The sequence below is a fragment of the Phascolarctos cinereus genome, unplaced genomic scaffold (assembly GCF_003287225.1).
Source record: "Phascolarctos cinereus isolate Bilbo 61053 unplaced genomic scaffold, phaCin_HiC Scaffold_3;HRSCAF=262, whole genome shotgun sequence".
Taxonomy (NCBI): Eukaryota; Metazoa; Chordata; class Mammalia; order Diprotodontia; family Phascolarctidae; genus Phascolarctos; species Phascolarctos cinereus.
The window spans coordinates 80,282,701-80,310,073 of NW_027555736.1; the positions used below are offsets into that span (position 1 = coordinate 80,282,701).

Below are 27,373 nucleotides of genomic sequence, written 5' to 3' on the forward strand. Positions count from 1 at the left end.
GCTGATAGGAACCAGTTGACATTGTTATTCTGTCCTGAGCTCTGTTGTGCTGACCTGAGAAAGGCAGACTAGAGGCTGTCATTCCCACTCAAGATTGAGAGCCTCTGACCTTCTGTGGCATCATGCCTACCTAGCAAAGCCATTCAGAAGGGAAGCTGAGATGTCTTTGCCCCAGGGCAACACAATTTAGAGGGCACCGTTTGTGCTTTTACTCCTTTATTGGGTAGAAACAACTGAACTTTCATCCAGATAGCAAGAAGAAAGAATTAAAATAGGAGCTACCTGATAGCATGCTTCTTTCCCTAAACCCCTTTGGCCACACTCCAAAAGAGCTCCTCCATGGCCCAACATGATTTTATTCCTTCCCAGAAGCAACCTTGAAGGTCCTCAGTTTGTTATCTCCTCCCCCAGCATAATCCGAGGTCTCTTTTTTTCCTCTCCTCCCTTCTCCCTCCTTCAATACCTGAACTTATCTGGAAAAGTTCATTTAATAATGTCTTTGTGTTATAGCTATATATACATGTTATGTGCACACTTCTGTAAATGCAGCTAATATTATTATTATTTTTTTTTACCAAAACATGACCACATTCATTCTTGTCTGGTCCTCATTATAACTATGTGAGGTTGGTGGGATGGGTTGTGTTATCCTCATTTTATGGATGAAGAAACTGAGGCTAATTGGTAAGTTGGCTCACCCAAAGTTACAGGTGTAGCCAAGACTTTAAAACCCAGAACTACTTACCTGGGAAAGTAGACAATGCATGCCCTACCTACTGCACCCTAAGCCTGTGAAGAAGTCCTAAGCCTAAGTAGGAAGAAATAGATAGCAAATCCTCTGCAGCAACAAGCCAATAAAGGCTGAAAATACCTTATGTGGCATTTAAAGCAAAATTTAACATACTTCTTACCTCGCACAAAACTAAGGTATCCATGTACTCCCATTCCTCATGTTAGTCAAAGCCAGAATAACTACTACATCACTGTTTTCCTACCCCAAGTTCCTCAAACAGTATCCTTAAATAGTGTGTGGGTTCTGACTCTACCCCAAACTGTCTGTGTGACTTTAAACAAGTCTCTTAATTTCTCTAGACCTAAATGTTTCTCCCATATGTAAAATGAGAGGGTTAGACTCTTTAATAAACATTCTAGCCAGAAAAACTATTAGTCTAGAGTATAACTCCTTTCCTCTTGACCTCTTATTTCCAAGAATTCAGCAAAAAGCCAGTTTTCTCATTTGGTTCTAAATTTTTTTTCTAATATTCCATATAGAATGATGGACTTGGAACCAAAGTTGTGGGTTCAGTTGCCAGCTCTTCTACTCAAGTTAGCTGTGTGACCGTGGGCCAGGGACTTAAATTCACTGAACCTCCGGAGGGGGGTGTCATCACCTGTAAAACTGGTGTGATATTGCACTGTATACCCCAGAGGTTTGCTGTGATTAAACTGCTTTTTAGATGATAAAGTACTTTGTGACATAATTGTTGTGAGTCCTGTCCCTCTTAAAATATTTGAACTTAAAAATTATTGAGCCAGGCTTCTCTCTACCTCATTCCAAAAACACTCATTAAGCACCTATTGTGTGCAAGGTTCTGGGAGATGTGAAGACAATGATGAAATAGCCCCTCCCCTCCAGGAGTTTCCAGGGAAAATCCAACATGTACACAAGTAAGTAAAAGTGTATGCTGAATAACACTATGTAATTATAAGACAGAGACAGTTCAACAAGCAAGGGTTGGATACGTAAAGACTGGAGGAAGGAAAGGGCACATGAGCTGGCCTTGAGAGGAAGGTGAGAGGCTGACTCAGTCAACCAAGGGACTTATACTGGTGCTGTTAACGTCAGTCTGTTTATGAGCCAGAGAAGAAACTGACCTTTTAAACCACATTTAGTGAACTGAGAGAGCTAATGATGGGCCTGAAAGTGTGGCATTTATTCCCAGGTTGTCCTTCAGACCCTGGAAGAGTTTGATTTCTCATGGACTGACATCTTACATATATTAGGTCCACGGTGAAATTCTAATGAGCAAGTCAGACTAACCCTTACAAACCTTGATCCTGAAATAACACATCTGTGCCGTGTACCAGACCATCTTGGTCAGTTGAATTAACTGCTTTGGGTCAGAAGCTCAGTGGAGTAAGTAAAAGACTGTTTGTACTCCTGGATATCACTATCCTTGATACTTTTTATAGCCTCTTAGGTGAAGTTGCTTGATCTAAGAGGTACAGAAGTGATTGTGTTAATGAATTAAGAAAACAAGGAAATCAGAGTGAATGCAGATTTGGAGTGTGGCAAATGGTCAGCTATCATGTGAAAGCCATTTGAGTTTTCTAGACAATAAGACATCTCATCCTCTTCTTTTTAAGAGGAGCTAGTAATGCACATTCACACTTTCTAAGTAGTCTAGAAAATAATTGGGCTGTCTATTAAAAAGCACTTGTTTAGGCCCTTTGGGGAAGAGATCATCCCTGCAGCCACATGGAGCTGGTGCTTCCAGCCTCTTCTCCTCCTGTCTCTCTGCTGTTCAGTCTCATCAAGGAGGAAGTCAGGAAGTCACGTTTGCAGCCCTGGCATTCAAAGACACTGGCAAGACACCTGTGGAAACTGAAGCAATCATTCATCCTCAGTCCAAATCACTTTCACAAGTCTCAGTTTTAAATCTCTTGAGGAGGTATGTGATGACCTATTGAGAGGAGCCAGAGAAAAGAATTTGAAAGTGAAGGGACCTGGGCACATGGCCACTAAGACACTTCTGAATTACAGAGAATCTTCTTCAGCTGAGGGTTCAGAGATTTGGGGAACCCTTTCAGATGAAAATCCACAAATGCCTTATTGATTTGTATAATAATTTTGAAATTGTTAAACAGATAAATTCTATCAGCATTAAATGAGGTGTAGAAGTTGAAGTCACCACTGCAGATGCTTTATCATCTCTTTTAACAAATTGGTTACAATTATTTAAAAAAATAGTACTTAGGTAAAGTGCTTCATTCACAGCAATAACCATGGAAGGTAAGCAGTACTATCCCCATTTTATAAACGTGGAATATGACATAGAGAGAGGTTTTGTGACTTGCTTGCAGTTTCTGACTAGTGAATCAGGAGTAAGGCCAGGAGAACTCTCTTCATCACGTTTGGGATTATGAACAGAGCTGACCAGTTCTGATCAGAATGTCACTAACATTAGTCCCCAGAACACACTCTTATCAGTGCTTAACTTTAATCTTATTGGTAGATGAGGAGCCAAAACGAACCTCCATATCTGTAAGAACGATATGTCTTGGGCCATTGAGCCCAAGGATAAGGGTATTACTGAGTAGAGGAAAACACAGCCATGCTCCCCAGGCAGACAGGCAGTGCTGGGGGACCACCTTGTGGCATTGATATCTCCTGGTCATCAAACAGAAATTATCCTCTATTATAAAGTAACATATGATTTTTCATAAACTAAAACATTAACCACCAAATTATCTAGGACACTTTTCAAGGTGCAGTTTTGTTTTCTTTTTTAAAGCATAAGCCCAGTCCGAGGTTTGGAAACATTATGAAACGGTATCCAGAATGCTCCATTTGAATCATTAATCAGTATCTGGCAGGATCCCAAGGGTGTTATCATGGTCTGCTGTTCTTTCTTATAACACTGGCAGTGATGGAGTATGACAGACCATCAAGCAGGCCTCAGCAGCCCTGGCACAAATGCCTCTGGGCAACAGGATGCACTGGTAACCTTAGGATGCTTCTGTTAGCTCTTGAGGTTCAAGTCTGTACAAAGACAAGCTTAAGGAAACTCTTGTGGCATGTAGCTGTTCTAGGAGGACTTTTGCTGGTCTGAGTAGCTTCCTCAATGGATCAACTCATTCCAGGTTCATTCTGGAGTTCTAATCTGTTTGGTATGAGAGAAAAGAGAAGAGAAGGGAAGGATTACTTGTCAGAGAATTTCATAGCTTCTCTGGAGGCCCTTTATTCCTTCGCCAGATTAGGTTTGACCTTGGAAACCTAAGTGAATCCCAGGGGAGGGGGTGGTCTTTAAAGTGTCAGCTCTGAATGCCATGTGTCCTGGTGGCACTAATTAATGGTTACGCCCTAGCTATTGGCTGCTCTTGTAATCTATTCTTCTTTCCTGCCACCCTTCTCCCTCCATCCCAACCCCTCTATCTTCAGGGTACTGAAATACTACTCCCCCCTACCCAGGGGAAAAAACCTCAAACAAAAACAAATAGATCTCTTATCCTAGGAATAAATGTTGAAAGTTGTTTTGTATTTTTTTCACTGGATTGAAAATAGCAAATGGGAATAATAGGTCATTACTAGGATCTAAAAATGTCACGGACAGCTGGGTGACCACTTAAATGGATGGGTTGCAGGGAGTTCTCTGATAGTGTGGGGAAACCCGGGATCCAGTGACATAATTATGTGTGAACATGCTTTGAAAAGCTTAAACTCACTATACATGTATCATCTATCAAGATTATTAGATTCTTGGACACCAGAGGAATGTTGTGGAGTGCCTCCCAAAGACACATACTACTATGGTGATATGCCCTGAAAAAAATTGTTGTCCTTATCTTCTCCACCTCCTTCCACCCCCCATTCCAAGAGGGTCATGCTGCTTAAAATAGAATTGCTAAGGGCTGGGGTAGGGCCAACTCCTCTAGCCCTCTGACTCAGCTGTTGCAGTGATATTACAGAAGACCTGAGTCTTGCTGACTCATTCAGGCTACCAGTTTTATTTTAGCCATCATCACACTTCTGTCCCTGACCTCGACTCCAAGTCCTCCCAATGCTTAGAGATCAACTTAGTTGCAGGGCAAGAATGCCCCAGTAAATAATCTTAATTATCTAAATGAATCTTAACATAGAGCTGCTATGAACTGTATCACCAACCATCAGCTTAACATCTTACGGGAGGAAAATTATGCCCCAAATCCCCACAGTTCTCTTTCTTTAAGGTCTCTGTCACATTTGAAATGGTGGACTAACATTGTAAGCATTATAGGCAGGCTTCAACCTTAAGTTTGTTCTTGAAGTTGATTTGTAAATTGGCATCTTGGAACCATGAAAACATTTTCCTGTAGAAATCAGTCAGCCACCAAACAGTTATTAAGCACTTGTGATGTGTCAGGAAATGCATTAGGCCCTGGGAATACAAAGACAAAAAACGACAACCCTTGGTCTCAAGCAACTTCCGTCTTATTGAGGGAGACATGCACATACACACAAATATATCCAGAATAAATACAACAGAGGTGGGGAGGGCACTAACAGTTGGGGTATTAGGAAGAGCTTCTTGTAGAAAGTGGCACTTATGATCAGTAGATTTACTAGCAAAACCTCTTTGCCTACATAACTGAAATACTATATATTTACAATTAAAAATAGCAAATAAAAGATTATTTTGTGGTATTGCTAACCAAACCAAATTAAAATGCAATTTTTTTTTGAATTCTGGTATTGATTTTAATTAGAATAGGATGAACAAGTAGAAGGACACTAAAGATTCTGAAAGGAATTGCTAAGCACTTTGAAGGGCTGTAGAGGTTGATGGCCCAGATGACTGTCTAATTTTTCTTAAGAATATACATCTTTCTTTTTCATTTCCAAATATATCACCTGCCCTATTAGTAGACCTGGCAGTAATGATTAGGGATATTCCTCTTAGCAATTGAATGAAGGGAGGAAGAGGTTTTCCTCAGGTAGAATTAAGAGAAGTAGAATTACACTCAGGGAAGGATTAAGAGAGGTAGAAGAAAAGAAAGAGGTTAAAATGGATGGATTGTAGGAGAAATATTGCCTTAGGTGGAATTAACTAAGCTCTAAGCATATATGCAGGTAGGAAGAAAGGAGATTCCAGAATGTGTGCAAACCCCTAGGTTAAATTTATCAGAGGAAAAATAAAACATTGTGGAAGGATTAAAGTATGGGGTTTTTTTTAATTGCTTTCATTAAAATTGGGCTACTTGTTCCTAATGTGCCTCCAATGACACACTTTCTGTCAAATGGTGTTGTTTGGGGGTCATTGTGAATTCTTGGTACCTCTCAAAGATTTGCACTGTCAGCCGACAGGTGACTTTTGTCCCAACTTAACTGCTTGAAACATATTTAATTCATATTAAGTTTTAAGCTTTTCTATTGCTTGCATTGACAGCCAAAGCAGTATATCCAATTGAAATTTACAGGTAGCAGCATCATTTTTCCCTTTAGCAGCAGAGGTCTAGTATTTATCTCCAGAATTCTAGTACCACATCCTCAATGTAGTGTAGTCAGAAAACTTGGAGTTAATGAGAGGCCTCTACATCTACATTTACTGTGTGTACTCTTTGTTCTTATAAGTGCATTTCAATGCAAGGAATTCCCTTAGGCTGATAACTAAATGAGAAAATATCTTATTTGGCATAAAGCTTTAGTAACTGTTCAAGTAATCATTATTCCTAGGGTCCCAAACTTTGATTCCCTATTGAGAATAAAGGACTTTCATGGTTTATGCCATTCAAGTTGCTTTGTCTGCTATTTGTTGACAGTAATGATTTCTATTCTTTAAACTTTATTGGAGGGGAGGACATTAATTTCAATATCTGAAGCATGTTTGTTGATGTATGGCATCAGGTGTGGTGAAGATTGCAAATAAAGTGATGAGGGACAGTTAGATGAAACAGAAAACTAGTTCAGAACTCAAGCAACTACTTAAATAATACAAACAAAGGTAGATTTCATGACGTGAAACCTCCTCCAGGGGACTGGCACTATTCAGAGATCTACCTTAAAGCATTTTCTAAGTATGCCGTATTTTCTCCAAAAGTTCAATGAATGTCTAATTGGTGATGATAGTGAAATGCTCACATTTGGATGCAACCAGCTAAATACCCAAAATATTTTGTGGAGAGGTATTGGCATTGGTATTTAAGATAATAAGATTTGGCTGGGTCTGACCAAATCCATGCTGGAGGCATCATAATTTTAATAAAAAAATCAAATTTCAATATTTCCAATGGAGAGAAAGATTTGAAAAGCACAGAAAGAAAATCACAGACTATGTTTCTGTCAAAAAAATAAAAGGGTGACCAAGGAGACATCAGCAGCTACCAATCCATGTCCATTCTTTTTCACATCTCTAAGAGTATTTGGCCTTTCCACACTTTCAAAGTTATCCAAGAGGAAAATGGAAGAAGGCAGGCAGATTTTCATAGGTTTTTTTGTTTGTTTTATGACAGACTACATCTTTGTGTTCATGTAACTGATTGAGAGTGGAAAATATAAAAATATGAAAACCCTAGTCCGTCTTTTGTTGAATTGATTTTTTAAAGCTTTTATAAAGGTATATTTACTTTAAAGATGTTGAAAGAATAAAGGTACAAATATCCCACCTCCCTATTTCCTTAGGGACATAAGGTTCTCCTATACTACCTGGTTCTCTGGAGAGAGGAAGGTGGAGTAGGCTCATAGCTTAGCTCCTTCATAGCATTAGTCCACCAAGTTCAATCCAAAGCCCCCTAGTTAGGAATCCCCAGGGCTTCACTGCTGGGCTGGTTGTAGTACTTGACTGGGATCCTGGATCCCCCTGGCTCCCCAAGCTTCTAGATGAGAGACTCTACTCTGTGCACCTAGAATGGTGGCCTAAAATGAGAACAGGAAGGGGTGCCTTTAGGCCCTTCCCACTTAATACATGGAATGAGTAAAGAAGTCCTTCATCTTCAGTTGGAGAAATGAAGGGGGAAGAAAGCATTTGACTATGGACAAATTGCATTCTTGAAGTGCCTTCAAACAAATTGTCTCCCATGTGCACACCAGGATTATACAAGACTATGTCAATATACATCCATGAAAATGAATTTGTTCACAGATTAGTAACCTCAAGAGATGTGTCAAACGGGGAGGCATGACACTGGTGGATACATTGTATAAACACGAAAAAAGACCTGCATAGAGTTCAAACAAAAGGACTCTTTATTGAAATAGAAGTTCCACAAATGTGCTTAATTGTAGATGACTTTGTTCCAATTACATTGAGTTGTGTTCTTGAAATCCTCACTATTTTGCAAGTAATTGATTGGCATAATTCTCCATATAGAAAAAACATGGACAAAAATGTCTTATTACTAAGACAATGTAATGCAGCTGGACAGCCAGCCAGTGGATTTAGTTGTTCGTATACATATCTTGACCAAGTATTGCAGATGGATGTTGATCTGGGCCCAGAATTGAGTGAGAGGAGAATATCAGTCTGTGTTACATTTAGGAGATTGCGTAGTGCTTTCATTGATTTGAAACATCCAATTCTCCCATGGATGCTGCATGGCTGGGAATCATCAGATGTGAACTTTCAGAAAACCAAAAATTACAAGTAACACAAAAGGCAATGGGAAGATGCATGGAGGTCATGTAGACTACTGCATACTACCAGTGATCATTTGTACAACAGATATGGCGTAAGGCAGAGGTGTCAAACTCACTGGTGGTAAGCTGCTATAAAACTCCTGAGTAAAATGTAATTGGTAAATGTTTAACAAAATAAATAAAATTCAGTACAACATAAATAATGTTAACTTGTTTTCTAAGTCAATATGCAGCCAGCAGGGATCTGGAATTTTTTTTTTTTAGCTTGACACCACCAGTATAAGACGTCATTGAGGATGAAAAGGAGGGTGTGTGTGTGTGTGTGTGTGTGTGTGTGTGTGTGTGTGTGTGAGAGAGAGAGAGAGAGAGAGAGAGAGAGAGAGAGAGAGAATGAATGAATGAATATGAAAGGCAATAGATAGCTCAAGTGTCTCATGAGTACCATTGAAATGTTAAAGAACCATGTCTCCAAGAAGCTGTGAGTGGATCTGAAAATTTTATGGAGAGTCATGTCTAGGAATAGCACAAGATGAGAAGGCAGCAGAGAGGCTACATGATGTCTCTTAGTAGGGGAACATCCATATAGAACCACATTGATGATGAAACCATAGATCCAGGAAAACCTATGCAATGTATTTAGAACTAGCAGTCCATGTAGTCCATTTCATGCAAGACATATAGGACCTTTCCCATGCAACACTTAGTGCATGAGTGACTCCAGGACAGGGGTGTGCTAGGAGTCAGCTCTGATAGTTAAATTTTCCTTGTGAGCATTTGCACTTCGGAAATCAGCAAATGCAAGAAATCAGAGTTTGATTTATTGTTTTATTGATAGCATAAGAAAGTGATGGAGAAAATGTTAGTAATGCAAGTTAAAGTTAAAAGTGTGTCCTCTATACATTCCCCCTCAATGCCCCCTGAGAACTGGTTGTTTAAACATTTAGTGGCTGCCCCTGCCCCAGGGCTACAGGGGAAAATCACATATGATTCACAGGAGGCCCCCAAAATCCTAAGATGTTGCTATTAAGTGGTTTTGCTTAATTTCTCTGGGAAAAATTTGTAATGGGCTGGTTGGGTATCTATTTGAAAGTGTTGAGTCAAAACAAAACGTTATCAATAAATTAAAAAGAAAAAAAGTAGAACTGCTGAGGTCCAGGAGTCCCTCTTCCTGTGTGTAACTTTTCCCACAGTTGACCCCAGCAATCCTTCACCTCTGCTTTGTAAACCTTAGAGTGTTACAGAAGGGAGGGTAGGGTCGTTGCTGTGGTTTGGTGTAATTACTGTTTCCAAAGCTACATCGGGTTGCTTCCCTAGATGAGCAGAGAGTGTTTTAACCATGAAAAGCACAGTATAGGACAGTTGAATTGTGGCAACAAATAACAGAGATATAAAGCATTGTCACTAAATATACATAGTCGATATTAAAAAGGAAAGTCTATTTATTTAACAGTGGCAAAATGGTAATCACATCTCAACCCTAAGCTAAGGTAGATAAGATTGTGTGTAACAAAGTGGTAAAGGCTACCACTCTGGAAAATAACCACCAAAAGAGGGGAATAAAGGTAGAAGAGAGAAACCGCCTCATGTGATAGTGAGCACCCTTGTACATGAGTGATTTTTTCAAAGGTAAAAGGCTAAATATCTACCTATTCCTGGGGATCTGTGCCTCATAGAGAGGCAAGAGTTGACTGAACTTGACAGTGTCATCACTGGGTAGTTTGAAAATGCTCTCTTGAGCTGCTGTGCTGTGGTGGAAGAGCTGGTGATGTCATTGTTTCTCCAGGAGGAGAGGCCATAAATAATGGAGCTATGGCACTTATCACATCTGCTTTCTGGCAGCAGTCCTGAACTGTGCCGTGTATGAATAGGGCCCATTGAGCCAACACTTGTCTCCTGTCCTCCCAGCTTTTCAGATCTACAATGGAGCATTAGAAGAACCCTGTGTATTCTCACATCTGTCCATGTTTGTGATGACAGTGATGTTGTAGCAGTTCTCTCAGGGCATCATTGGATGCAAGTGTGATACTCAGTGAATTAGTTCTTTTGAGAGGTAGAAGGGAACCACAGTAGTGGGAGGTGGGTACAGAGACTACTCATGTTGTGGATTTTTTTTTAAGACAAATGCCTTTTGCTCCATTTCTAACTCTCCATTACCCAAGATGATTTAAACACTCTTGCCAGATCCTGAGGCTGCTTATAATAGGGTTAATGTGGCAAACAGAAGGACTATATGTGAGAGAAGACATATATAGGATCCACCAGACTGTGTACACAAAAGAGATGTCACGTAAGAATAAGAAAGAGAGGCTTTGTGATAGTAGAATGAATGCTCATCTTGGAGCCAGAAGACTTAGGTTCAAGTTGTGCTCTACTACTTAACTGGTTGTGTGACCCTGGGTAAGTCATTTAATCTTTCCGAGTCTTAGTTTCCTTGTGTCTGGAAAGGAGATGACATCTTACCTACTGCACAGAGTTGTGAGGAAAGGACTTAAAGTGCCATATGAATGAACCTATTTCTTCATTGTTAACATTAAACTCACAAATTCTTAGACTATCAAGAAGACATGAGTGCTTGGTTTGGATAATTAAAGGCAAACTTGACATCCTAAAGAGATATTAAATGTATAGGTTTACACAATTCATAAAACTATAATACGAAAAGAAGTGGGCAAAAGTAGCTTGTTCAGACAGTTGAAATTCATCAAGAAGACTCTTCAAGGAGATTAAGTGCGAAGGATCTGGATGGATCCTTCTAGATCCCTACAAAATCATTGTGTATGCAAAGAGCAGAGAAAATTTCCTTGCCTCAGAAAAGGAAATAGATTCTCAAGCACTCCTCTTGACAGATAATCCATTTTAAGCAGCAACAAGTCATTTGGTATAGAAAAATGAAAATGAGAGTGAGCTGTATAGGAGCTTTTAGGAGTTGGCCAAGTCTATTTCTGTCTAAGTAACTTACCTTGACGATGTCGATGGCATTGGGTTGTCTTTGGCAAATGTGTTATCTTCCAAAAATGTTTCTGGACAGAAGCCAAACAGAGAAAGAAAATTGCTGCTATTTTATATGAACCTCTGCAATAGGTACACAAACTTGATTTTTCATGTGTGTCCTGGAGAAAGCTGAGAAACGCTATTTAAGGAATGGAACATTCAGCCTCATCCATCTTTTATTTCCATCAGAATCATGCACAGGTGGATTTGTAAGCACTTGCAGAGTAGAGTCCATCTTTTATCCTTAAAAAACAAAAGTAGCCCACTCACAGTGCCCACCAGTGTTATATAAGCACAAAATACTTAGGTGCTCAATAAATGCTTAGTCTATTTTCAGCCAGAATGATAGCATTCAAAATGTAGATTTAAAAGCTTTCTAGGTAAAGAATAAATATTATTTGATAAGTCTCTGATGAATTAAGGTGACTAGTAGACTGAGATAAAATAATGATGAAATGCTGGGGATTTTAAAAAAAGTTATTTTAAATAATTTAAAGTAAGTAGTTCAGTTTATGGGACCCTTGAGTTCCCTTCTCGTTTTAGATCTATGATCCTTTGGGCTAGTGAATCTTAAACTAAAGTGATATTACCAAGGAAGTTTTGGGAACACATGGATGAAAACGTTTTAAAATGACTTTTAGATGAAAGGTATCAAAGTCTCAGTTCAGTAAATTTCTGTTAGCAGAGGATGGGAAATATTCCCCTAGAAATGAAGAGGCTCTACTCCTTGGGTCCGATGAAGGAACTCCTTGGAAACTTCTTTTGTCATTAATTTCTCAGCATATGGAAGGGAGTCTGAAAATGCTAGCAGTGAGAACAGTGATGAGTGTGGGGAAGTTGTAACTTCCAAATTATAGTCCGTAACTACTTATAATAAGCAGATGGCCATAACAGACATGTGCACAAATATGTTTCATGTATGTGTACCCAGGAAATTTATTTTTAAGGTGAATGTTTGACTATTCAGTCATAAAGGGTATCCATTTTATTCATTAAAAAAAACTAAAGAAATTAAAACTGAGCTGAACTTTTATTTAACACTCACAACAAAACTAATTATAAAGAAGTAAAAAAAAATACAGATTTTTTTTGAGACATTAGGGTGCACCTGGGCATCCTGCATGGTCTGTAAGCATGGCTATGATCAAAATAATAATCGCTAATAGCTAGCATTTATATGACATTTTATATTTACTAATATCTAATCAAATTACAGATGAGCATATACACAGATATAGGAATTTAAGCAAAATACAGGAAATCACAGAACTGATTTTAGTGGGGGGCTTATTAGCCGCTCTGAAGATTCTTGTTACTATCAGTACTGGCAAAGTGACATAGCTCTATTCAGTCCTATTCAGGAGGATTTGGGCTTTGAATTGTAGAGGACAAGCCTAGGAAATGCTGATGAAACAAAAGTTCTTAATACTATCTTAGTTGTTCGGTATCTGTGTTTGTGACTGTGTGTTAACTTGTTAAATGTTAATGAGTCTTGTACATTAATCTTCCTGCCTTATGGCTTCATTATTTTCAGAGGTATGTGAATTACAAAGCCAGCTACATGAATAATCCAGAATCAATTTGTTCTCCTCCATCAGAGTGGCTAATGGGAAATTGACTGGAAACACTGTAGATTTTGATTGCAAACCAGAGGCCATGGTTTTACTGCCTCTACCTGGAAAAATCTGTCAGGAAAAGATACCTTTTCCTGACCTACAGACAGTCTCCCAAAGATGATCCTGTGGGGTGCTGAGAGTTTCACTGGGGTATCATACCTGTCTGTGGAACCCTCAAAGCCCTGTATAGTAGAAGATATGATATAGGTGAAGTGAACTCTGTTTTACTGGATTCAAATTGGGTTAAACACACTACAATTCACAAATTTAGTGGGTTTGTCATTAGAGTCAACTTATTCTCATTGGGGTTGCTGGAAATGAAGTAAGGACCAAGTAAACAACTTTTTTTCAGGTGCAAATTCGACCATGGAACCTAAGTGACAGTGACTTTGTAATGGATGGCTCTCAGCCTTTGGACCCCAGAAAAACTATCTTTGTTGGGGGAGTTCCACGACCCCTTCGAGCTGGTGAGTGGAAATAGTAAAAAACATTTAGTCTTAAATATTTTCCAGGTTTTCCCCATCTGCTGTATGCAGCATCTAAAAAGAAGGCTGTGGGTTTGTCCACTTTCTAAAGCGGGCCAATTTGGCCTGGCTGCCTGCCTGCCTGCCTCAAAATTCTGAGTTTGATGCCTATATCTACCATTTTCTATGGCACAAGATTGAATTTCCTGAAAACATCTTTAGTTATTTAGTGAATGGATGTTTTAAAGGTATGAATTCTGTTTACTGCTTACTTATAAAGTCACATACGTCTTAAGGAAGTTACAGTCTGCACAGCTTCTCGAGATGATGGGTCAGCTGTGTTATCCTAGATGGGAGAGGATGTAAGTAATGAGCTATGGAATAATGCTGAGTATTCTATAGCACCTGGTCGTCTACAGTAATAAGACTTTCTACTTATAAAACATTCTGTCTTAGGAAATCAGATTTGAAACTCTTACTAAGTAAGTTTGTTTTTTATTTCTGGGACTTGAGGAGTTTACAAAAATACTTTTATTTCTGAGAATTTTAATTTTGGTTTCGATTTCTAGTTTTAGCCTTGGGGTTTTTTTTTTATTTTAATTTTAAATTTTTTAAATTTTAAATTAAATGAAAAATTTTAAAATTTTTAAAATTTAAATAAATGGTGAAATGGTTTTCCTGTGTTTAACTGTAATTATAGGTAGGATCACTGAATTGATGCTGAAATGATAAATTTTAAATTTAAATCCTCAAAGCAGACTTAATAAATAATAACCCTAATCAGCATTAGTTCATGGAAAATAATTACACTAAACAACTTAGTTCTTTAAATTGTATTTTTTCTAAAGCATTTAATGGTAATATCCTTAATGCACAAAAAAATTATGCAGGAAAAATAACACTGATGAAATATGCATGTAGTTGCAAAAAATGCAAAAATATCCCCGTTATATATGTATATTATCTACATAAATATATAAACCAAATATATATTTATATTTGTGTGTAATTATATTAGAAAACATTAAAATTTATTTTAAAAAGTCAAAGTATAGTAAAATAAATTAAATTATGGAAATGCATCTCAAAAGCATCTATCTCACTTTTCTTTGGTCTCAGGACTTTCAACTGCTGTAATTCCAATAGTTCTGCTTAAAGACCCATCTTCCTGTGTCCTACCTTAAAGTTGCTTATTTAAAATCACCATGGAAAAGGAAAAAAAAAGTCTATTCAGAAGTCTATTTGAAGAATAAACTTTACATATGTACCATATGACCAGGCGTCTTGGATCAAATTGTTCCCACAGAAAACTAAGAAATCTCAACAAGCCAAAAGAGAAAACCTCTTCCGTATTCTCTGCAGCAATTTAATTTCAAATATACGAGAGTGAAACAAAACTGAGCTAAGTAATGTTCAAGTCAAAGGAAATTGTATTACAGGATGAAGAGAAATGCAACTTATTATTTCCCTATCATTTCTAAGCCAACCTTGTTGATTACACAATTTATGAGGCACAAATTAAACCTATTTACTCATCTTCTCCTTTCTGGGTGGCAAAGAGTCTACTGATACAATGGCCAGAAATGTTATGGGGTATGTCTTTTTCTCACTTTCACCTTAAGAATTGAACTTCCTGATCTGGAGAGGAAAGGAAGGTGAGGGGATTAGGGTAGCACAGAAAATCTCTCACTGCAAATCTACACCTTGTAGACTTTTAAGGGATTGCCACCAGACAATAATAGCTGATTTTGCATTTTTTCTCGCTATAGGCATAAGTATTAAGTAACCTTGCTCCTGAATGAAACTGTTAATTGATCAATGGGACACTAAGAAATTATCTTAAGGGGAAATTTAGTGTACAAGATTGTGGAATTGGTTTTATTCTATTGTGTATATTTTAACTTCCTTACTGCATTTATTTTTTTAGCTTGCCCACTTTGATGATTTAGGTGGAAAAGGAAAAGGAACAGTACTAGGTCATTGCCTTCATTTTACAGATCCTGACAAGGTTTAGTATTCCTTCACTGATGGCCCAAGGCAAACCCTTACATCTCTGGGGGCAAAAATCTGCAACCCTTATGGCCAGAAAAGTTTATTTTAAAATTACTGCTTCAAAATGTGTAGTTTGTTTTCTTGACAAAGTACATGATGTAGTTTAGGATCCTTTAAATCCCTGTCTACACAATGTACCAACTGTAAAGATTTTCATATTCCATTTTTTAATCAGTCCTCTAGGTTTGAAAAATGGTTTGCATTACATGGCTGTTAATCTTAAGTAACAGGGCCAAACAAGATCCTTGTACCTTCTCCTCCCTCTTCCCCCCCGCAAAAAAAAAGACTGGCTTAACTACAGCAACTATGATTGTGTATTTTAGGCTAATTTTTATACCTTGGAATTCCAGGTTGAAAACCCTAATATCCAGGAAGGACTGAAAGATTGCCAACTGCAGGCTTGACTCTAATAGCACTCTGTAAGGAATGCACTGAGCCTTATACCAAGGAGTAACAGACTGAGATTTGAGAAAGGACTGAGTATGTTAAAGGAATTCATCATGGCTTTATTAAGTAATGTCACATTCAACACGGTTCCCCTACAAAAATATAGGTATCCCTTAAACACTTACCAAATTAGGTGCCATCGTGCTATAAAAGCAACATAAGTATTCGTGGGGAAAGGAACACAGAAAGAAGTAAGTTCACCCACCTCAATTTGGCCATTCCTTGGTACATGCAAAGATGCTAGGGGTGTGAGGAAGGAAGTAAATCCAGCACCAAAGGGCTCCCGAAAGGTGGGTTGTCACTCTCAGGACTAACACTAATGCGGCTGCTAGTACAGTCCCATCCATTTAAGCAGGAATGAACTGCTAAAAAGCAAAACAAAACAAAACAGAAAAACCAGTTGATACTTCTTAAGAAATAGCTTGTGAGTTAGGACAGTTAACCTAACCAGGTTGTTCTTTGAAAGGCTTTTCTTTTTTAAGTTGTTTTGGTTGAACAAAGACCTAGAACAGTTATAAGCAGTAATATAAGTATGGGGAAAAGACTATTAATAATGGGACATACTGGAAATATCCATGAAAGAGAATAGTAATAAATGTTTACTGAGTTGAATTGAGACCAAAAAACTGGATCATTTGACATAACATGGATTGCCCCTGTCTTTGTTACTTGACATGTAGAAACCTATATGTACTTAAGTAATATCTTTCCTTAGCCTTCCCTAATAGCTTCCTTGGTTTACGACCCTTCAGACTTACCTTCATTAGCTAGTAGCAAGGCCAGAGAATATTCCAGGCATCTCCTTGAATGTTCCACAAGTTTTTCCTAGACCAATTATATTGTCTCCTAAGCATACAAAGGAAAGAATCTGCATAGGATGTATTTCTCCCCGCCCACCTCTTTCAGACAAAAAGTCTGAATTCTAGGAGAAATGGATGCTCTGTACAGCTCCTACACATTACCTGGTAGTAGAGAGTTTTGGAACCCTGTTGATCAGACTAGCTCTACCTTCAAAGCCTCAAAGTATGGGAATGCACAGATTTGGTAAGCCTAGCAGAAACCTATTCATTGGCCTTATTAGGACTGGGCAAGTGTCAGACTAAGGAGGATGATGGAAGAAGCAGCAAATTACTTTTAGGTTGACAGCAGGCTTCCCTCTGAATAGGGGGACTGGAAAGTAATAGTGTTAGTGTGCATGTCCTGCTTCTCCAGATCACACCAAACTTGAGGATTCACCATACAAGAAGCATTTTAAACAGAACTGCCATTAGCCGGCTGAAGCTAGGGAGGGGTCTTCATCCTCATACTCTCAGGGCATCTGAATAGCAGTTAACTCAGTTACTTCCTTTGCTTTTCACTATTAGGCTTCCCAGTCTAGGCACTAGGGAATAGGTTTATTGTAGAATCATTGGTCATGCTGTTTCCTAAGTATAGTAGAAACTGTACTGTTGCCTTTCCTAGCTTTCTTCTTAAGAATTCCCTAGCCTTCTTCTTTTTATTGTATTTTTTATTTTGCAACAAATCCTGAAATTTCTTCCTGAGAATCTTCTCACTTCTCTGGGACTTTCTCTCTTTTCCCTTAATGTTTTATGAATGGTTTTCCAATGAGTTCATCACTTTTCAGTAGTTAACAGTCTTTCAGTCTCTTACTTTGCATAAATCTGAAATTATTCATGGCACTTCCCTGTCTCTTCTTTCATCTTCTTCTCCACTTTAAACCTCCTTCCTGGTTTGTTTGTTTGTTTTTGTTAGTTAGCTATAGCTTTTTTTCTCCCCATCTCCCAAATTGGCTATCAAGAAAATTTTCCCAGATGAGATATGCTGCTGGCATATTGACAGGTTTACCTATATTGTCCTTTGGGTCCAAAGATTTTCCAATGTCATGATATATCCATGTTTAGGCAGCAAATATATTTGCTAATAGCTGATGTCATGCTGTGCAACAACTTGACCAAGCAGGGTAACTTTGGTTAACAAATTAAGCCAAAGCCAAATTAGGACTAAGGCTAATATACAGAGCAGAAACCAGGGCAAACTAACGTTCATTGAAATCTCATCAATAAGAATTAAGCAGAATCAAATTTCGGTAACTAGTGAGGATTTAGATATTTTCCTACTTGTGACAAGCAGTCAAGCTGACAGCAGTCTCATCTAATTGAGTTAAATGTGCCTAATGTTGTATAGGAATTTGATCAGTGACTTAGTTTCTCTCTTGCATATCCTTGGCATCATCTGTCTTGAAAATGTTCCAGATCTGAAACAGAGGTAAAGTTTTAAGATTTGTGAAACTCTCACTATTGTATTTAAGATGCTCACACCCAGTCTACATGAATACCCTTGTGACATTTGGAGAAAAATGTCTAGAAAAACCCAGACCTAGGATGTGAGACCCTGAAAGATACTACTATTTGAAATCTCTCATAAGTTCAGATCTCCTCATTACCTGAAGGTGAGGTTTAACCATTCTTATGTCTGAGTTATTCCCCGGAAGGTGGGTAGGCTCTGAACCATCAATTATAAGACATCTTTATGAAAAAGCTACATTTTTTTTTCAGTAATCCTCTCATTCTCCCTGCCTTCTCCAACTTATCCCTCCATTCATGGAACATGTCAGACTTGGGGGCAGCTAGGTGGCACAGTGGATAGAGCACAGGCTCTGGAGTCAGGAGGACCTGAGTTCAAATCCGGCCTCAGACACATAACACTTACTAGCTGTGGGACCCTGGGCAAGTCACTTAACCCCATTGCCTAGCCAAAAAAAAAAAACATATCAGACTTGGAGAATGTATAGTTCTTTGCATTGCCTTTATTCTATTGTTGGAATTTATTTTAATAAAATACCCAGAGTTACCAGTAGAGGACTTGTAAACACATGTAAGCCAGTTCATTTCCTAACTTGGTCATTGTGTAGTCAGAAACACAGCCTCCCCGAGAGCTAGAAACCAAATTTAAATGACTAGGGTTCAAATTAGTCTATCCAAGGTCATTTAGGAATCTTTAGCATCATCAGCCAGACTTTAGCTGAATCCTATGTTCTAGATGTGGTGCCCTTGTCATAGGATAGTCTGTGGCAGAATGAAAATGATGGCAAGATCTGCATGATAAGACTAGGTGTCTTAAGTTTTATTTGTCGTGCATACTCGTCGTACATTAGTTCATGAGATTAACTTGGTGCTTCTTGTAAACTCAGGATATATGGTCCAAAGGGTTCTTCCAGCAACCAAATGGACCATCTGTGAATAATGTCTAGGGAAGAAGCATAGAAGTAATGTGGACATTCTCTACATCTACACCATTGCCTAGAGTGGCCCCTGCCTCACAATTGCTTCCGACAGTGTGGTCTGTAGACTTGCTCATGTTTCAGAATTAGGTCTTATAGACTCTTCTTCAGCCAACAGGCTGCATTTGGGGACCATTTCATCTGAAGAGGGTAAGACTGCCAGAAGTATGGGCAGTTTCCTACATTTTCAGTGTTGGCATCCTTTGCTTAAGAACTTTGTTTGGGCTGAGATATCACGATCTTAGTTTTAGGCTATCCTCATCTTGATTACTGTCTGGGGGCATTTGAAGTTTGATTTGTCTTCCAGATTATTTTCTTTTCCATCTCTTAGCTCTTCATCCCTACAATATAGTAAACACAGGTGTGGTCCTTTTCCAACATGAAATAGAAGGTTTATTTGAGTGTTTCTCATCTTTAAGAATGACTGTGTCTCGGGGGCAGCTAGGTGGCACAGTGGATAGAGCTCTGGCTTTGGAGTCAGGAGGACCTGAGTTCAAATCTGGCCTCAGACACATAACGCTTACTAGCTGTGTGACCCTGAGCAAATCACTTAACCCTGATTACCTCACTAAAAAAAGAAAAAAGAAAGAAAGAAAGAATGATTGTGTCTCTGAGGAGTTCTTTAAGCAATGTAAACTAAAGGCAGTCCCATACCCTTAGTGAGCTTTAGGCTACAAAACTAAAAGGTAGGCCTCCTTCAAACTGGAGGCTATCTTTTATAAAGAAGGTCAGGAAGGGCCCAATCTGCTTTCAGAACACACCTGAATAGCAACCCTTTGGCCATTTCTCTCTGTCTCCTATGTGGTAGAACACAAGCTGTATCCTTGGCCGACAGCCTTCCCCATCAGCACATCTCATAAATTTGTGACTTCAGCTAGGTTGGAATAGCTAAAACTGCATCTGTCTAGCATGTAAGTGCAAAAGATGCCTCATCAATTCATTTAATATACTTGCCTAGTATCATATTTATAGAATGAATTCTCAGTGAATTAGTTACTGATCTGAGTAAAGGACCAAACCCCCAAATTTAGGCGATTGTGACTTTTTCCCGGAAGGTAATGGTAGATTGTGCTCTTTGGGAACTAGGACATTTAGACTAATTAGACTACAAGGAACAGGAAGCTTCATTCTATCCTTAATTCCTACCTTTGGAGATTAGTCACCTTTTCTTCTACCTTTTCTCCAAACCAGTAGTTTTACAACAAACCCTCAAATAAGTAAATAGCTTCCATTGGTTTAAGTGCCCAAAGTTTTTTGGTGTCCCAGAAAGACAGGTCCGAGCTCTTTGATGGGAGTCATTTCTTATGATGTTTCCAGAAAAGCCCATGTGAGTGTGCATTCCTTCTTCAAAAATGAAATACTTGAAATGCCGCTTCATCAGTTTTGGTCTTCTTATCAGACAGCTCTCAGCTTTTGCTTTTCATACCACTTACAGAGACAGCAAGGGAATAATTGATCCATTTTCAGTGGCTAGATTTATCAAGCATTTCATATAGATTCATCACACTCCAAAGATATTTTCTCTGGTCCCATAGGACATCTGTGGTTATTGTCTCACTGGCTAATGCTTCCTTTGAACCTTCCTGTACTTGAGAAATGAAATTTATAATGTAGAAGATCTGGTTATTGTGACTTCATCCTGAATTGAGCTAATGTCAAGTCTGAGTGACTATTATACCTTTCTCTGAGATATAAGTAGGCATTTCAAGTGTCTCCTAGATTCCTTCCTAAAGTCAGAATATAATTTCTTCTCATTCTCTTACTCAGCAGTCTTTTCCAAACCACTGGCCTATCCCAGGATGTATGTTCCACTTACCCCATAATCATATACTCTTTAAAACCAAGCTTACAGAACTCTCTTAACTCATTTCTGAGTCCCAGAGATTATTTATTGGAGTCTGCTATCCATTTCACCAAAGGGAGTTATGCTTTGACAAATGTGAATAATGTTTAATTTTACCACCAGACCCCTTGAGTTTTAGTGCAAGAGTGAGAGACATTACTGAAGGAGTATACTGGAATAATACAGTCTCATAATTTTAGGGCTAGGAAGAACTTTCAGCTAATTGAGATTTTGGAGATAGAATTAACACAGGTGTAGATTAACAATGGCATGAATAATCAATAGGCAGGAAATTTCAATATTTCCATATCATTTAGAATATCTGCAAGATTCTTGATGATTCTGGTTGCATTTTTTAAAAAAATAAACATCATTTGTTGGACCCTGCCATCAGATTGGCACCATGGTCATCTCTTGTCTGATAGCAGTTACTCCCTGGCTGGCAGTTGCCCAGTACTTGTGACCATAGAAGTGTTATTGGGTGTGATATTTTCCTACCACCCTCTTGTGGTATTTGATTTATGGTATTTGGTTGCCAGCCCTTTTATTTTTTTCATTTTGTGAAAAATTCCTTTTCTGTCACATTATTCTTGTAAAAATGGGTACATAAATGATCATCTGTTTTACATAATCTGGAGTAGATTTTTTTTTAGATAATAGAGTCTACTTATTAGCTTTCTGAAGGAAGATCCACTATGACAGGTCTGCACAATTTTCTTGCTATCTCTACAAACCCAAGAACATTGTGTTCTTCCTTTCCTTTTTGTTAGATATAGCAAGGGAATGATACCATGCTCGGTACCTTCCCCCACTTTCATCACATTGCCCATCCTCAGACACACATGTTCCTTTCCAAATGTTCTCCACAGGATTAATGGTGCCCTGCTTGTATGGCGCATTTAGTGTCAGGAAGGTCACTGTGGCCGTGGTCTTCATCCTTTCTACTCTTTCTTTGCTCTTCAGGATGTAGATGGTTGAGGAAAATAATTACTTGGGTGCCCTCTAGGGTTAAGTTTAAGCCTCCCTGATTTGTGCTGTGTCAGTGACCTAAATGAAATGACCAGACCTTGAGGAAGGGCTTCCCTGTAGTACCCATACATGGAGATCCAACACCCAGTAGTTTTCCCTTCAGGAAATTCAGGTTATCTCCATTTCCCTCCCTAGATAGAGTATTTTGCTCTAAGAACATATTTAGAAAGTAAGTCCTTTTGATTAAACTAATTTATAAATGCCTCTTCCACAGGTGCTTTTTAGAGCAGGCAAAGAAGTTGAGCATTGTACCAAACTAGGTGTGTTTAGAAGAATTTTGACACCTAGTCTAGGTTGTATCCATATATTGATAGTGTAGTCAGACACCACTTCTAGAATCCCTATATAAATCTATTTTAATTTATTATCACTACATCACTTTTATTTGCTATCCACTTTTCTACATGGGAGTTGAATGTGGCTATTTCCAAGTTGGAACAGCATTTTGTTCTAAGACAAAAGAAAAAAAACTATAGAAAGTGACTAAATTTGAGTATTTAACTCTCTATGGCATATCCTCAGGGCAGTGGAATAGAGGGTGTGTGAATGGTAATGATGGCTTGCTGTTTTATCAGCTGGTGGGTCATCCCATTCTTTAGATGTGGCTAGAGATTTTGAAATACTGTTTACATAGAGTTATTTTGTAGACTAAGCAGTTAGAAATTAGAGATGGAAGCATGCTGCTGGCCATAATTTGATATTTGGGCCAATGTGCTCCCTTTGGTAAGTCTTTCAAGTGTTTTTGTTAGTTTCATTTGTAAAAATCCCAAAAGGTGGTGCTTCTACTGCTTCCTATTTATTAGAAGACTGCTTTGGATATTTTTTTCATTCTGTTCTTAATTTTCCTTCACTTTTGTCATATGACTCCTAAATTATTCTCCTCCCTTCCCCCAGGCAAAGCCTTTAAAATATTTGTTATACATTCCCACTTCTTTTCTTGCAGTTGAATTGGCCATGATTATGGACCGTCTTTATGGGGGCGTCTGCTATGCTGGCATTGATACGGACCCAGAACTGAAGTACCCAAAAGGCGCTGGCCGAGTGGCATTCTCCAATCAGCAGAGTTACATTGCCGCAATCAGTGCACGGTTTGTGCAGCTCCAACACAACGACATTGACAAACGGGTAAGCAGTGTCGGGGAGTGGATGGTTTGCAGAAATAACATTGAACGACACAGCAACCTGGAGAGGAAAACAGCTTGTGGTGATGCGTAGACACTACATGGTGAGAACACATAAGATGACATAAAACCTGCCCTAAGAGAGAACTGAGTACCCTTCACATGTCCTGGTTATGCTTTAGGGTCCTGCTCAGATGCCTCGGGGTATGAACTTCTGTGAGTAGTGTTGTTTATATAAGTCACATTTTATATGAGCTACTTTATTATTAAAAAAGAAAAGCACCATATATATCTATTATCTCATTTGATCCTCACCACTCCCAAGGGAGAAAGAATGAGTGATAATATCTTCATTTTTAGATAAGAAAACTGAAACTCAGAGTGGAAGGAATGCTGGACCCAGGTCAGGAAGATCTCAGTTCAGATCTGGCCTCAGACTCTTACTAGCTGTGTGACCCTGGGAAAGTCAATTAACTTCTGTGTGCCTCAGTTTCCTTATCTGTGAAATGGGGATAATAATAACTCTTACCTTACAGGACTGTTGTGAAGGTGATAGCCTCTGTGACTACTTCCTATTACAAAGTGTTACTTTTAGGGTGGTTTTTTTAGAGTTGTCGTTGAGAGGGAAGCCAACACCTCTCAGGTTAGTTGGGCCTTGGTTTCCCACTCTGTAAAATGAGCAGATTAGATTAAATAATCTAAGATCCATTCTAGCCCTAACATGCTGAAAGTTTTCGATTCTCTGACTTGCTTTGTAAACCTGAAAGTGCTATAGAAATCATAGTTACTTAGTGGGAGTTACTTGTAGATTCAAATCTGTTGCACAGCAGATAAGTGAACTAGATATCTGGCTCTACTAAGGTGACATCTATCACCTAGTGCAAAGAAGACTGGATTATACGTCTCCACCCAGTTTTACTGTAAAACATGCAAAAAAACCCCCAAACCTTCAGCTAGGTGGTGCAATGGATAGAGCTCCAGCCTGGGAGTCAAGAGGACCTGGTTCAAATCTGTCCTCAAACACTTGACACTTACTACTTGTGTGACCCTGGGCAAGTCACTTAACTCTGATTGCCTCACCAAAAAGCAAAAAAATAAAAATAAAATAAAAAAACTTTTAAAAAATCCTTTACCTGATAGAATGTCTAATCATATCTATATCTCTACAAATGAAGAATGATGGGTGGCAGGCTTTTTTTTTTCACTGTCAAGACATCCTACTAATTAGAGATTCTAGTGCCAAGTACAATACTTCATATGTAATTATGTTTTATAAATTGTTTCAATTAAAACATTTATTGCACATCTCTTATGTTGAGTGTTTTGCTACAAAGAAAGTCTAGGCATGACTCAGTCCCTGCCTTCATGGATCTTATGGTCAAGTAGGATATGACATATTGTTGACAAGTAGCTTTCCCCATTTCCCCCTTGACCTATGATTTCATTGGAGTTCAACAATAGAACTTGGCCCAAGGTCTTTCCACCCTGAAGTCTGGATCTCTCTTCCAATACTGCACTAACCAAAAATACTGGAAGTATATTAGAAAAGGGCAAAGCAGAGTGCTATGTGAGGTTCAAGGGATGGGGAGCAGGGAGGTGGGATCACATCAAAGCATTTCACAGATGAGGAGGTATTTGAGTTGCTCTTTAAGGGACAGGTATAAGTTCCAGAATGAAGAGAAGAAATAACGGAAGAGAGGAATGGATAAATGCCAAAAAATATGGCACAGTGGGAAGAGCATTGCTTTGGAGTCAGAGGACTTGAGTTCTAATTCTGTCACTGTTCAGCTCAAGTGGTCCTGATCCTACCAGTTGTTCTCAGCCCTGCGCACCAAATTACTTCATATATTTATTGTTTTTACTTGTACGTGATTTTCCTTCTCCTCTCTCCTCCCTTGCCTTGTATACCCTCGAAAGGCAAAATTGTTTCAGTTTTGTCCTGGGATCTCTAGCATTTACCCTTGTGCCTGACACGTACTTGAGAAAGACTTACTGAATTCAGGCTCTGCTTTATTAGATCTTGGGAATGGAAGTGTCACCTGTGTCATTTTCTAGTTCTCTTGTGCTCACATTATTAGTATTATCTTCAAGAATTTTTGCAGGAATCTCTTTAAGCCATTTGCTAATTTTTTAAGAGTTAGTTTAGTTAAAACTAGATCATGTGATCCAGAAATCCTCTTAACTGGGCACACACAAGCTGCAATGTGTCACAACATTCTAAAAGCAAGCCAATTAGGGCACTGCCACCAGCCCCTCTCTGTTCTGGATCTCTCCTTCCTCAGCATAGCACATGTACCCTGTGTTACATGGCATACCCGACACATAGGCAGAGAAGGCACTGGTCTCAAGCCTTATGTTAAATAGTAATGAAATTTCTTTTATTTTTTAAGCAAAAGTAAATACAAATGGAAGTTTTAACCTTTTCTTTCCATGTCCTCCTAGTGGGTCATCTTGCATGCCCCCTTGCATGTGTGTACCCCACTTTGAAGGCTGCAGGTCTGATAGTTCCCCTTGGATGTGCCAATATCTCCATTTTCACTCCATCTCGGCCACCCATAGGGATGGTGAGATCCTTGGTATGTCAGCCATGACTCTTCCATCTCTATACCCTCATTCTGACTAAAGCCTATTATTCTTCAATCTCTCCTGTTGCCTTATCCCCCCTAAACCTTTTCCTTGTCTTCACAGTTACCAATTGTCCCTCCCACTCTTCCCTGTTCTCCCAGTCTATCATGCTTGCCTTGGCCTCCCTTCCCTAATTTCACAGTCTTGACAATGTGGCTGGCTTCTTCAAACATACTCTTATCAGTTACCTTGCATCCCTTTCCCCTTTGTCCTCACCCTTTATCAGACTTCAATCCTGGACAACCCCTACCAGTTACCTCCATTTTCTACTCACCTGTGCTCAGTATTCCTGAAGAAAGTTATATAGCTATGGTATCTGGGTTCCGTACAACTTTATCTTCTCTAACCTTACATGAGCTCTCCTTTCTGTACAGCATTCTTTTTATTCTTCCACAGTAGTTATTAGAACATTTCCCTTCTCCTCAGACTTCTCCTGCTACCTCTTCCCTTTCAACAGAGAACTTTGCCTCCTACTTAGAAAATGAAGGCTATCGATCAATAGTTCTCTGTTCTTCCCCACACCATCTCATCTCTTCCCTCCTCCTTTTTTCTCTGATGACTAGATGGCTTTTTTTTTTCTTTTGCCACATCTAACCACTGTATATATGTCTTGGATATATTCCCCTATCTCCTCTGGTAGCTTTTCCCCTCAGCCATCTCCTCTCTTTCTTTTATAGGTTCTTCTTATCCATTCTTATTCCTGGTAATCTCATGAGCTTCCATGGGTTCCTTATCCATATTATTTCCCTGGTGATTCCATGGGTTCATTTTTAGCATCTCTGTGGCAGTCACTCCCAAATGTATCTGTCCAGCTTTAATCTCTCTCCTGAACTTCAGTCCCACATTATCCATTGCCATCTCTATCTGGGTGTGCTATAGGCTTATCTCCCTTAATTTCTATATCTTATCATTGCCAAGTCTTGTTGATTGTATCTCCTTTATCTGTCCTCTTCTCTCTGTTCTCATCTGGACTCTTACAGTAGCCCTGTAACTGGTCTCCTTGACTCTAGTCTCTGCCCCCTCCCTCCAGTTCATCCACACAACTGCCAATGAATTCCTAAAACACAGATTTAACCTTGTTTCCCCCTCATTTACAAATCTTCAGTGGTTCTCTTTTCACTCTAGGATAATACACAGATGCCTCAGCTTGCACTGAAAACTCTCTGCAGTCTGTTTCTCACCTACATTTCTAGTTTTAGTTCATATTCTTTTCCTTCACACACACCATGTTCTAGTCCAGCTGACTTGCCAGCTGTTTACTGAATATGGCATTGTATCTCGAGCCTCCTTGACTTTGTATCAAGTGGTATAGAATGTATCCAGGTCTAGAATGTGCTCCTTCCTAACTTCCACCTCATCATCGAATCCCTAGATTCCTTCAAAGTGTAGCTCAGTTGTTACATGGGCCCTTTCTTGATTTCTTCTCTCATCCCGCTGCCATTTTGAGAGCATTCACCTCTACAGATGATTTGGTTTTGCATTTTTTAAACTTTGTATTTTCCCACTTGTGCATTTGGGCCATAGACTACAAGCTCCTTGAGGTTAGTAATGTTTTCTTTTTTCTTTTTATTTT

The 27,373-nt window shown here is 38.9% G+C and overlaps 1 protein-coding gene across 10 annotated transcripts in view; it reads left to right on the forward strand.

The window, feature by feature from the left end:
- The window catches only part of CPEB3 (cytoplasmic polyadenylation element binding protein 3), a 232,576-nt gene that overhangs the window by 185,881 nt on the left and 19,322 nt on the right, over window positions 1-27,373 (forward strand). For 9 of the 10 annotated variants that reach the window (XM_020964190.2, XM_020964192.2, XM_020964191.2 and 6 more), the window contains 2 exons: window positions 13,292-13,406; window positions 22,998-23,179. In XM_020964190.2, the coding sequence (XP_020819849.1) occupies window positions 13,292-13,406; window positions 22,998-23,179 (297 nt within the window). Of the gene's footprint in view, window positions 1-13,291; window positions 13,407-22,997; window positions 23,180-27,373 lie in introns of those variants that run through there. The other variant, XM_078150997.1, reaches the window with a different exon arrangement.